This window comes from Primulina tabacum, chromosome 11 (assembly GCF_025594145.1).
Source record: "Primulina tabacum isolate GXHZ01 chromosome 11, ASM2559414v2, whole genome shotgun sequence".
Lineage (NCBI taxonomy): Eukaryota > Viridiplantae > Streptophyta > Magnoliopsida > Lamiales > Gesneriaceae > Primulina > Primulina tabacum.
In genome coordinates, this window is record NC_134560.1 from 32,211,228 (window position 1) to 32,224,943 (window position 13,716).

Below are 13,716 nucleotides of genomic sequence, written 5' to 3' on the forward strand. Positions count from 1 at the left end.
TTCGTGGAGATGAGTGTTTATCTGCTGGTGGTATTTCATATCCCTTAGTTATCAGTCTTACATTTGGCCTAGCGTCGATTATATCCCAACAGAGACAATATTTAATATTTTTTTATGAATCAAATTAAATAAAAATTCATCTCATAAAATTAATTAATAAGATGATCTAATAAATTTTTTTATATAATATTAACATACCAAATCAAATAAAAAATTTATCTTGTAAAATTAACCAATGCATGTTTTACTGGACCCCTGTTCTTGCGTGCGTCAAAACTTTGACATGGACGAGCAATAAGTATGGAGCGAAGAATTTATTTGGAACAGTTGCACAGTTCCACTGTACTATAGTATTTAATGGAGTCTCATGATGATCTAAAACAACTACTTCTGGAAAAAATAAGATTCTTTAAAACCCCATGTAAAGATTATTAAATTTCATGTGAGAGATCCAGCTGTAGGAGGAGCTCTTCCAAGAAAACCAGAACCCCTATCAATCTGATAATCGAATTCCACATGAAGAACCACCATTTCTTCAGCAGCGACGAGGAGCATAATGCGGCACAGAACCCGTCTTTCTGCTGGTGGAGGACGGCGGAGGATTTCGATGAGAATGGGCGTTTCAAGGTTGAGATCTCCGACCCGTCCATGTTGACTCCGAGGCTTAAAGTTCTCAGAGAAATGGAGAGGCTGGCTTTCGTATCCGGTGAAGGGCTGGATGATTTCAAGCACAAGTTGATGACTTACAGGGCTGGCGATTTCTGGGTGCCGATTGGGGGAATCAAGAAAGAGGAAATGGACGTGCCGAAGGTTGTCACCGTTCTGTTGACTGGGCTGGCAGGTTCGGGCAAAAGCTCTCTGATCAACTTGATGTACAGTGTTCTTGGGAGATCTGGTCTCATCCCTTTCGCTCAGACCTCGGGTATATCAACTTTCTCCCTTCAATTGGTGGTCTGCCTGGTTTCAGATCTTGGGTTCATGGGAATTTAGAAATTCACCATTTTTTAGTGGATCTTGGTAGTGTTTGATTCACATATATGTTGGTATAAATTTGTTAGAAAGTAATTTACCCCAATATGTCGTCTGTGTGGCTGAGTTATGGTACTGCGGATGAAGCTCTTAAATAATTGCATCTTCATACAAGTCATGAGGACGAAATTAACTTGATTTTCTGTATTTAGAGGGTTGGATGAACTTTAGATATGAAATTTAATTTTGTAGGTGGATCAAGGATTTTGGTTTCATTTGATTGTTTAATGTGAACTTTAGCGGGTCAGATTAGACGAACTCTAGATATGAGATTTCATATTTCTTGTTTTCAAATGGCTTTATTCATTTGGAATCTAGAGCCATGTCCAGTAGATAACAGTCTATAATTTACAAAAATTCTTTTTCATTAAAAATTAAGAAAATGATTAACTAAAAGTTTCATCTCGTTAGACTTATGGAGACGGCCTTTTTTGTTGAATCCTGGAATTTCGAATATGATGATCAGGAGAATCTTCGAATTACACAACGATATACCTCGAAGAGCACAACGTTTTGCGGTCACCAAGAAACGGGTTTTGCGTCTTCAAAACGAGGGGATTAGATCAAGACCAGATGGAAGAAGGGTTGAAAGAGGTTTCGGGTTGGATGGCCGACGGGGTTCGCCATAACCAACCTTGTTTTCGACAACAGGCCGAAAATGTCAAGGAACTTGGCGGATCAATGGGGATAACTAGTTCAAGATATGTTAAGAGAAAGGTCAATTGTGTGATGCTTGTGGCTAATCTATCATTTGTCAGCAAAGCTTTCCAAAGTAGTGATTTGAGGTCTATTAATGCCTTGAGGGACCTTTACAATTTGCCATCTGCTAAAAGTGCTAGTAAGTTTTTACTTTTAGTTTCTTTTTCTTGGGATCATCTAGATGAGAGAATTTTCATCCTATGATTATGTTGTTTTCTTTTCTTTTTTTTATATAACCTGAAACTCGTCAATATTTTATATCCGATTATCATTTCAAAAACATGCTAAAGCCAAGTCAAACGCCATCAAGTAGCTTCTTATTTCCACGACTAATCGGGTTGTTCCCCGCAGACGAGAAACCGATCTTGATCTTAACACATGGAGACACCCTAAATGCAGAAGATAGGATCAATGGGAGGCTAAAGCTATGCGAATATTTGGGGATACCAGTGACTACTGGCGCATATGACATACCCTGTTTGACGGAACAAGGAATCTTGGCCGAGGAATCCGACCCCGTTACTGCATTTGCCTTGACCGAAGCTGTTTACAGGGCTTTGCTTCAATCTGACAGAACCCATCTTCCAAAGAAGAAGTTCTTGGATTATATAATCTTGGTCTTTTCTTGGATAATGTGGTGCATTGCTTCATTCTTTGCGTTGCTTGCACACTTGTTCGCTAAATTTGGCCATCACCAGAAGAAACTTAAATTGTGATGGTATGTCAGAAAAATACGCATCGGTGCTTAGTTGTGCAACATGTTCAAATAATATGCGCTTAATCGCATATTCGTTTCATGTACTTCTAATCCTTGAATGCCAATTTGCCAGATGATATGTTTTCTTTTATTATTTTATTTTATTTTTGCGTTTCTTGTAAGTTTTTATGATGTTGGTTTTGACTTCTATTGTGGTGGATGTTAGAATAGATGTCCTGCAAACCAACGGTTGGCTAGGAAATTTATTGACTTAAGTGTAATAAACAATTTTTATTTTAATATAATTTAACTTTTTATGGTCTTGTTTTACTTTATCTGTATATCCATGCAATCAGCATAGATAAGTCTTTGATTATACTTTAATACAAACGAATCGTAATTCGATGTTGAAACTCATTTGTAAACACTGTATAATCTAAATTTGTTCCTATTTGATTCAGCCGTCTAAAACATGGATAAAGGTCGCTTGAGCTCGAGACTAACATCTGTGATGTTGTGTATCCGCGTTTCTTGTTAAGGGCATAGAGATGTCCAAACATGCAGATGGGTAGTCATTTGATGATTATACCGAACTACCCTCCCTCGGACTTTCCAAGTGGTTATCATTCATCGAGAGGATAAGTCCGTGGTTATGATTGTGCACCATTAGTCCTTACGACCCGAGACAACACTGAGGTTCTATATGCTAGAGCTGTGCTTTGACTCGTTTACCGACCTCAGGAGGGTCATCAGGTGGCGAGATTGGGTACAATTGCCACACATGTAGGAGCCAGTGCATTGTAGTCGGCAATTCACCGCTCACCTACGGGTGTGGATATCCTATGTGATCTGATGAAATAATAGTGCATGGAATCTTTGACCAGAGTATGAGATGTACGTTAGAAAAGGAGTTCTCCAGTTGTACATGCGATGCCACTATTTATTGTCAAAGATGTGTCACATGGTTATCGAATTATTATGCAACCCTCGATGAACCAATAGTTGCAGATTCGATCGGGATATATGAGATGAAGGGACCATACTGTACGTTAATCATAATCGACTGGTTCTTGCAGGCACTATCAGTAATACCTAGGAGATCATGAGACGATGTTACTAGAAGCTCTTACTATGATATGATGGGTGCAATCAGAAATGAGTTCTGACATTCTTGATCAAGGAGTTGATGAAAAGAATGAGGTTAACTTGGGTAAGCCCGAATAAAGGATTATGTCATGAATCACAAAGAGTTGTGAACCAACGGCTAGCTGTATCCCCGAACCATTGAGGGTCACACAAGCACTGGCTTACTTGTTCCCGTTGAGATAATAAATTCAAGAAGTTGAATTTATAAGAAATAAGTTTGATATGATCAATCGATAATCTTATAAATAAAGTTTATAAAAGCTTATAGAAATTTTGAGAGCATGACTGCTAAAATAGTCAAAGGGAGTGCACTTGCCTTATTTAGACATTGGTGATCTATATATATATATGCATATTTTCGAAATGTGCATGATTGTGGTGTGTGCATGTGCAATTTTCGAGAATCTAATATATATGTTGAAATCCTTAACTTATTTAATATGATTAATTAAGAAAAGCAATTATTAGTTAAAATAATAAAATATATTGCTTTGGTTGGTGATTGAAGATGCATCCGAAACTTTTGCAAGAATAAAAGAAAGGGATTTCGGCTCTTCCAAAAAAAATTTCGGTGGTTGCTCTCAAAATCCAAAATTTTGAAAAGAAAAATTCGGCTTGACAGAGAGAACCTGTGAAGAGGCCAGTCGAAAGGCCGGGCCGTTGAACACCCGGAACTTAATCGACCCGGGCTATTGGATGCTCGGGCTCTCATGTAAATTCCTGAGAGGCATTCTACCCGGGCCACTTCAATAAGCGTGCCACATTTAATAACGCCGACAAAGTAGAGTGTGTGTAGCCGACCTATCTCTGACACCAATACAAGTGGTTGACAAAATCAGGTAGGCTGGATGTGACTAGTATAAGATTTGACATGTCAGAATAATAGGGTATAATCAGTCACCCTACTATAATTAATTATCAACACAAAGAACGAGGACATCATCACATCCTCTACTATAAATATCAGGTTCATTCTTTGCATTTACTATCTATTCAGATATTGAATACACTCATTTATTGTGCATTTATTACTCATCTTCCACACCAATCTCACAGCCATCACTTGGTTACATTGGTTTATAGATTGAGTCCTTCAATGACTTAAGCATCAGAGTGGTCACGTCGGATACTCCTCCGGCGCTCATTCACGTGGTTACTTTCTTATTCGCAAATCTTCTCGACTGCTTAAAGGAGGAAAGCTTCTGTTCCAAACATTCTGCTCTTATTTCCCTCATCATACTGATAGCAGATCTGGTGGAATACCCGACCCAGCTCATCCATTTCACCCGGATCGCATCAACCGGAATAGTTGGAGCCGAGTGAATTAATTCACTAAAGGTATATATTTTAACGCCCTACTGAATGCTTATTCAATTTAAAGCATACGAGTGCTCAAACAAAAATAAATCTTGAATGTCAAGATCTAATATTTTTAAAACTTCCATTGTATTTGGGCACGAAAAAAACCGAGATCCAACAGTGGATTCCTTTCACAAGTCGCTAAATTCTTAATAATCATTTAATAAAAAAAATCTTAATAACTATTTTATTTGCCATCGTACAAAAAGGTGTTTGTTTAATCGCTGTAACACAAATCATATTTCTATTATATATGGAGATATTATCAAGTTCAGAAATTTCGTATGTAGTAGTATACAAATCAATTTTGACAAGAGAAAATATTTCATTTGGAGAAGCATTTATATCTATTGACAAACCAAAAATAACTTGGAGCTTTAATTTAAATCTCATACAAACCTTAAAAAATTCATTAACAATTCTAAGACAAAAACTTGTGTGAGACGGTCTCACGGGTCGTATTTTGTGACACGGATCTCTTATTTGGGTCATCAATTGAAAAAATATTATTTTTTATGCTAAGAGTATCACTTTTTATTGTGAATATCGGTAGAGTTGACATGTCTCATATATAAAGATTCATGAGACTATCTCACAAGAGATCTACTCCAATTCTAATTCAATATAGCTATATGATCATCTAAAAAAAGCCACAAAACTTCATCCTCGACTACACGACTGGCAGTGGTATTGGTCCTAAACTCTCACTTGTTCGAATGAGATATAGACCTGGACATATTTGACTCGTTTTTAGACCCATTTCATTTTTTCCAATGGACTCAATTTCTGAGTCAAGGTTTGTTCTTCTCGGCTCCATTTAATTTTTTTTTTATTCCAGTAATTAATCGTTTAATATATAATTCAATCGATCAGCTCAACAACTAGGATGAACTAGGTAGATCGAAAATCGGGGATCTGAAATTATGAACACCGAGTTCAGAATGATGATGCAAAAAGTGATGATTGCTAATAAATCCAGAAAGATATGATGTATAGAACAAGAATAGTATAAATTCTAGCATATTGTTTTAATTCGAGGTTTATCCAATGTTCTTGAAAAGCAACGGTCGTGAGTTCCACGTCATATAAAAAAATTGTATAAATTAGAGGTCAAATGATAAAGGAGTTACTTAAAAACCCCTGGTACTCAGGTCATCTAGATCAAATCCGGTTCATATAATAATAATAATAATAATATTATTATTATTATTACTCTACAGTTGGATTTTTCATAATCCTTGGATTCGGCTCGGAGTATTTTGAACTTGGCCCATGAAATTAACTTTTTTATTTTAGTGTGAAATATATGGATGATAAAGGATATCAACATTTGACTTTGACCAAAAAAACTTAATTTATATTTAAGAAAATAATCTATTTGGTTTATATTAAATTCAAAATAATGGAATAGTTAAGGTATATATATTTTGGGATAAATTAATTGAAGCAACAAAGTAGCCAAAGTGACCTTTATTAAAGAAATTAATTTGTTTTGAAATATAAAAGATTTTTGGTGTGTAACATATGTGAATAATTAATCGACTCAAAAGAAGATAATTATTTAATATAATTATATTTCCGCATATGGTAATAAATATGTGATGCTTATTCTGTTACTTATGAAGAGTAAATTAGCCCAAAAGAAAATTTATTGTTTGACATGTTTTTATTATCAATATTTGATTACTATAATAAGATATCACTTACAAATTAATATTGTATCAGATATCTTGAGATGAGGAATTACCTTTATTTGAATTTATTGTTGCTGCCAACATCAACTATATTCTTATGTTAAAAATGGATCTTATTTCCAAGTTATGGAAAAGATAATATTTTGATAGTTTTTGGGATCTAAGACTTTCCGCTACGTATTGATTCTTCTATACCTGTGACAGATAAAACTTAAAAGTACTTCTAATGAAAAGAGAGATATGGAAATATTAGAGAAATCAAATTTCAAGTGTGATGATCATAAAGAAAGACTTTAAAGAATCATTAGTGCAATGTGTCTAAAGATATAACTACAATTAAGGATTTCCTTGAGGATATTGAAAAGAGGTTTGTCACGAATGAAAAGGGTGATTTTTTATACGCTCTTAAGTCTAACTTCAATGAGATATAAATATAAAGAATTGAGGATGTAAGTTACGGATATAGCACCTCGAAAGAAGACAAATGAACCGGAAAGTAGTATTTTTTTTATGTGGAGCATAAGGGCATAAGAAAATCATGTTTCTTAATTTGGTTTGTTCCGAGGTTAATTTATCTTCAGTGTCTAGACACATGTGGTGGACAGATTTTGGTGTTCATATCAGTGTGTCTATGTAGGGTTCTTAATATTGTCAAACTCTAAATGATGATGGAATATTCATCTGTACGACCGATGGCAAAAAAAGTGAAATTGAAATAATTGAAAATTTTATGTTTATGTTAAGCATTGGAAAACTGATTAGTTAAAGTTTTTAATCTTGTGTAACTAATTAACTGAAGATAAGGGAGATTAATTCTCGCATGTATCAGTTCAGTTATGGTGAGAAATGAACTGATAGATACTCGAACTGATCAAGTCAGTTTAAAGCTAGAGGTCAACGGTTAGAGTACACAAGATATATTTATGGATGTTCGGAGACTGAACTGCTCCTACGTCACCCCTTCTACCTCCTCGGGTAGCTATCACTAGAAGAATTTGATTAATTACAAGTGTAATAACCTACCCAGCTTAGGACTTACCAACTGCCTAACTGAACTCCTAGTCTAGACTGAAGGAATCACCTTCCAGCCAATACTTGTTTAATGTCTGTGTATCTAAAACTACATACACATGTTTTACGTCTTTGTACAAGACGGAATTTGAGTGGTGGTGTGTATGTGAGTGAGAACTGATCTTTGAAAACTACCCGAAAATGTTCTCACACACTGAGAGAAATATGTTTCTAAAACTAAGCTGATAACACGTTCAAGTGTTCCCTCTAGGCTGATTGCTTTCTTCAAAGCTGATAAGCATTATGTGTGCCCTCTATGTATTTTATCTCTTCACTCGTCAACTCTCATCATAGTCTTCACTGAGCTTCGGCTTCTATTTATAGGTTTTTGGATGAACGTAGAGTGAGACTTAGTGAATGAATTCGTTACAGTTTGAATTTGTTCCCCCGAAATAGATATCTGGAACATTTGGCTCTAAGCGATGCTGCAACGTCTCTTATTGTATCTTGATCGTACAATAGCTTTTGCACATTTGTGCACAGCTGGATTAAGCTTTTCGTATTTGCAAACTGGTTCGCTCCTAATTGATGTTCTGAATTGGTCAGTTGAATTGGTCTTGAACTGGAGAGGTGAAATTAGTTGACTCATCAGCTGACCTGATTTCACTGATTCAGTTGAACTGGTGAGTTGGACTCTTCATCAGTTGAACACTTCATCAGCTATCCGGAATTCTGAAGGTCTTCTGCTAACCCAACTATCAACTGGACAATCAATTGAACTGCTCTTGATATTTCAGTTGTACTGGTTCAGTTCGATCAATCAGTTGACACTTTCAGTTTGCGTCTCGATAGCTTCAGTTTAAGCTTGGTAACTGATCAGTTTCAGTTTCTGTGCACTTAGGTAAACTCATTAGAAACAAATAAACAAGTTTTGTTAACATCAAAATCAAGATTGCAAACATGAAATGTTCCAAAAAAGAACAAGGACCAAAAGGTGATCTTCGCTGAGGAAAGCAAGTGTAAGTGGCCTGATACAGATTCAGAAACTTTTAGCTCAGAAATTTCTTCCAGCGAAAGTGAAGAAAAACAAGTTCGTTGCCTCATGGAGGATGTTGAGCCAGAAACAGAGGAAATTGAGCTGGAAATTTCCAATGACATGGTCTTTGATTTCAACTCCAATGAATTCATATGAGAGGAACTTGTCTTGACATTACATGACATGATAAACGAGTAAACAAGACTTTTGCAATCATTACAGGAAGTCAAGGCAAGGAACATATGCCTAATAGAAAAGTTAAGCAACTCTAGATGCTCGCAGCAGAAGGAACTTGATGGTCAAATGGTAAAACTCAATCTGCTAGCTGCTGAGAATGATGAATTGCCAAGAATGTTCCAACTCTAGTTTCTCGAAGCGAAAGAAACTTGAGGGTCTAAGGATGAAACCCAATCAGCTAGCTGCTGAGAATGATGGGATGCGAAGAATGAGCTGCAAAAACAGTCTGGAGAGAAAACTGTTATAATGTTTGGAAACAATGAATGTAGTTCTTCTTAGGCAAGTGCTCATTCGTGTCTAGAAAAAAACAAGTCTATGATGATAAACTTTGTTAGGTTTTGCACAATATATGAACATGATCGACCATAAATCCAATCTAGTCAGAATGCCAATCTTGATAACAAAAGCAAACGTAGAGGTTTATGTTATGTTGAACTAGGGACTTCTAACTCTAATCGGACATGGCCTAAATGTAGACAAAGTTAAGCTTGTTACACCGTCTCAAATTTGCCTCACAAGAAACCAGACATTACTCTATGAAGGGTAAACCTAGTCTTTACCATAATTGTCGACATGTTCAAAAGATATACAGACTTAACAGGAAAGATGAACGACTTAAACAACATTTGGAGAAAGAGAGAACACATAACACACAGTCACATGGTTTTGCCCAAGCCCACACTTTTTTGGATACACACCCTAATAAGCCTGTTAGGCTAATTCAGGTGTGAGTCCTAAAAAGGTTAATTTGTTATGGCACCCAACTGGATTTGAGTATCAAAATTTTTATTAAATGATTGCATGTATTAAAGAAAAAGCTTCTCAAAATTTTTTCCTCGTATCTGGGAAATAAATGCTCAAGAATATGACAAACAAAATCAAGAGAATCACTTTTGGAGATAACTCCAAGAGTAAGAATGTGGGTAATGGTAAGATTATCCACAACAAGATAGTTGTCACTACAACAATAAATGGCTATTGTGACACTTTTTTGTAGACACTTTTAATTAAATGTTGTTACAAATACTTAATAATGACACTTGTAAAAAATTAATAATGTGTAAAATAAAAAAACATATTAGATTAGTTATCATGATATTTTTAATTGATGTCATCTTTTATATGGAGGAGAACAATTACTTTTCCCACATCGTAAAAAATCATTAAAAAACTTAAAAATTTCACTATAAATAAGTGTGAGAATATTTGGGTTAGATAAATATTGGAGGAGGGAAAATAATTGTCTCCCTCCATATAAAAAATGACATCAATTAAAAATGTCAGGATAACTAATCTAATATGTTTTTTTAGTTTCACATTTATTTTATCTAATTTTCCCTCATCCTATATTTATCCAACCCAAATATTCTGACATTTGCTATTGTCATTATAAATAACATACACGACACTTTTAGTTGTCATTATAAATGATTTTAACTGACATATAAATTTGTCATTATTACTATAATAACAAGGCATCTATAAATGTATTTAAACATGAGTTTTCCTGACATTTAAAATTGTCATTATATGAATAATTAGTAACACGTATAAAGTTGTCATTAACATCTTATAATGACATTAAAAAATGTCAGTAAGTTTAAGACGACATTGGAATAGATGACATTTGTTGGAGGTGTCACTAAAACTTAAATGTCACTAAATATTGAATATGATGACATTTATGAATGTCACCATAAGCATTGATTCTTGTAGTGTGTTAAAGATATAATATTAATTGAGAATCTTTGCTACAGCTTGATTAACATCAGTCAATTATGTGATCATGATTATTATGTTGAATTTCGCAAACACACATGCTCTGTTAAATCATCAAATTGAAATACTATGCTAATTTGATTAAGAGAATTAAATGCATTTAAAGTTAGTTGAATGATGATAATCTTACTGTTCCTACATGTTTTTTTGCATTACATGGTAATAAGAATTTTTTATGACATAAATAGCCCAATCACTTAAACTTCAAATTTAATGCTATTTCTAAGTAAGTGAAAATTGGTCTCGGGATTGTCTAACATTTATTTTACCAAAGATAAGGTTTTTTCTGCATCTCAGTAAGAAAAGCAGATCAGATCAAGATTCAAGAACAAGAGAAGGAATTCAACGGCTCGATATTTGGAACTTATTTATACGGATCTATTCGGTACAATACCTGTAATAATACTAAGGGGAAAGAATTAAACTTTGGTGATCATTGATGAATTTTCAAGATTTATATTGGTCATCTTGCCTAGTTCCAAAGATCAGAATGTTGTCCAGCTTATTAAGATCTTAAAAAGACTTCAAAAAGAGATAACTTCAGTGGTGGACGGGATAGAGAGTGACAGATGAACCTAGTTCACCAACTGACTCCTTTCAACCTATGTGGATTACAAATGGAATCCAGTATGAAATTAGTCAATCCGTATCACAAATATAGATCCGTGAAACCGTGTTATAAAAAACATACTCATAAAACTAATAACATGACATTAAAAAAATAATTTATTGCATCCGGATCAAATGTTGGCTAATTAGAGGACCAAACTTTAAAGATTATTCTTGAAATTCTCAGTTTTGATAAAGAAAATTAGCAAATTCATCTTGTAAATTAGTCTTTTTCGGCTTTTAATCCTATAAACAACAAAATTTGGTGTTAAAGCAATATGTTATTTTTTAAAAAAAAAAATTAGTTCTTTTCTGTAACATCCCGAAAATCTGAAGGTCCACGTGAACCACCTGCATGCAAGTTATTAAATTTCGTTGGTATTTTATTAAATTGTTTTAAAGCATAAAATGCATGTTTATTTTATTAATTTATGTTTAATTATTTTTATGCATTTTATGCATAATTCATGCATGGTATAATTTATTTCATACATTTTATAAGTTCATGCATTAGGGTTTCTGAATGCATTTCACGCTCGAACGAGGAACGAAGACCGGAGAATTTTCAGGAAAATTATTTTTATTACATGATAAATATTTATTAATTAATATAAGGTGTTTTTAAGTGTCACTACAAGAAAAATTTCAATCAACAACACTCATACGACAACGGCTTTAATAAAAACCGTTGTCATTTTTCTTTTAACAACGGTTTTAACAAAAACCGTTGTCCTAGCCTAAAAAACCCCTCGTTGTCTTTTATGTGTCTACGACAACGATTTTTAAAAATCGTTGTCTTTGATGTGTCTACGACAATGATTTTTTAAAAATCGTTGTCTATGAGCGTTTTTTTTTTTGGATTACAACAACGATTTTTAAAAACTGTTGTCTAAGAGCTTTTTTTTGGGCTACAACAACGGCTTTAATAACCGTTGTCTATGAGCGTTTTTTTTTTAGGCTACCACAACGATTTTTAAAAACCGTTGTCTTTTGGATGGTTTTTTTGGGCTACAGGGCTACAACAACGTTTTTTCCAAAAACTGTTGTCTATATACGATTCTGTCAAGGGTCAAAGACAACGGTTTTTCTAAAACGTTGTCTTTCGGATGGTTTTTTAACTACAACAACGGTTTTTTAAAACGTTGTCGTTTCTTAGTGTTTTATTTGGTTAAAGACAATGGTTTTTGAAAAAACGTTGTCGTAGTTTCTAATTTTTTTTAAAAAATCGGTTAATATGTAGCGACGGTTTTATAAATTACCGTCGCTAATTTAAATTTAGCGACGGTTATAACTAACCCGTCGCTAACTTTAGCGACATTTCTAGGATGTTCGTCGCTAAAATTAGCGACGGTTGTTAGCACACCGTCGTCGATTTAAATTCTTAACGTTTTAACTTAGCGACGAAACAACCGTCGCTAAGTTAATGTGTACGACGGTTGTTTAAAACACCGTTGCTCATAGCGACGGTGTAGATAACCGACGCAAATAGCGACGGTTCTATTACAGTAGTCGCTTATAGCGACGGTTTACTCAAATACCGTCGCACACTGTCTATAAATATCCGCTTCCCTAGTCATTTTCTTCACACACCTAAGTCATTTTCTTAGTTTCACTTTTCAAATTCTTTTTTCTTTCACGATTTTCCTTAAACTTCAATTTTAAGTTAAAGATTATAAATATATTAATTTAGTAAGATTGTTAGTTTTTTTGTTACGGTATTTTACGAAAAATAATAGCGACGGAAATCATAACAAAACCGTGGCTAATTAGCGACGGACAACCAATCCGTCGCTATTAGCGACGGGGTTGTTTAGAAAAACCGTCGCAATATTTTGTTTTACAACGATTTTTCAATGCTACGACAACGGTTTTTCACCGTTGTCTTTGAGCGCACCCTTTTAACCACACTGCCTTTAACAACGGTTTTACAAGACCTACGACAACAGTTTTTCACCGTCGTCTTTGATGTCTACGACAACGGTTTTTCACCGTTGTATTTGAGCGCACCATTTAACAACAGAGGCTTTAACAATAGTTTTTTTGACCTACGACAACGGTTAATAACCGTTGTCTTTCGCCTTTTTTCTTGTAGTGTGTATTTTTCAAAAATGGAATTTTATTGATTAATTTTAGCCACATGATTTTATTTTTAACGGTACGCAAATTTTATCGAATCGAGTAATTTTTTAAAGGTTCGGCTAATGTTTTCAAAAACTTTCCAACACAAAATATTTTGCGGGGGTGTGTTTGGATTTAATGTGTCTACTTTTAAGCTTATTGGGCTTAAACTCTTTTAATTCCTTTTTAATTTAGAATAAAGACTAATTAATCTAATTGTTAACTATTTAATTATTACATTTTGACGATACACATTTTATTACCTTCCCACCATCCGACAACCCCTCACCCCTTCATTATGT

The 13,716-nt window shown here is 34.4% G+C and overlaps 1 protein-coding gene across 1 annotated transcript; it reads left to right on the forward strand.

Annotated features, from left to right (window-relative positions):
* Positions 1-356: 356 nt before the first annotated feature.
* LOC142519172 (uncharacterized) lies at positions 357-2,755 on the forward strand. The gene is made up of 3 exons (XM_075622107.1): positions 357-922; positions 1,496-1,867; positions 2,080-2,755. The coding sequence occupies exons 1-3, from the start codon at positions 517-519 to the stop codon at positions 2,442-2,444; spliced, it is 1,143 nt and encodes a 380-aa protein (XP_075478222.1). The 5' UTR covers positions 357-516; the 3' UTR covers positions 2,445-2,755.
* The last annotated feature ends 10,961 nt before the right edge of the window (positions 2,756-13,716 follow it).

What these genes read in the sequence shown, in the direction of transcription:
- LOC142519172 (XM_075622107.1), top strand. Translation starts at nt 517, where the DNA reads ATGAAGAACCACCATTTCTTCAGCAGCGACGAGGAGCATAATGCGGCA. An exon ending in CCCTTTCGCTCAGACCTCGG is followed by an intron (nt 923 to 1,495) that starts GTATATCAACTT and finishes TATGATGATCAG; the next exon opens with GAGAATCTTCGAATTACACA. An exon ending in GCCATCTGCTAAAAGTGCTA is followed by an intron (nt 1,868 to 2,079) that starts GTAAGTTTTTAC and finishes TGTTCCCCGCAG; the next exon opens with ACGAGAAACCGATCTTGATC.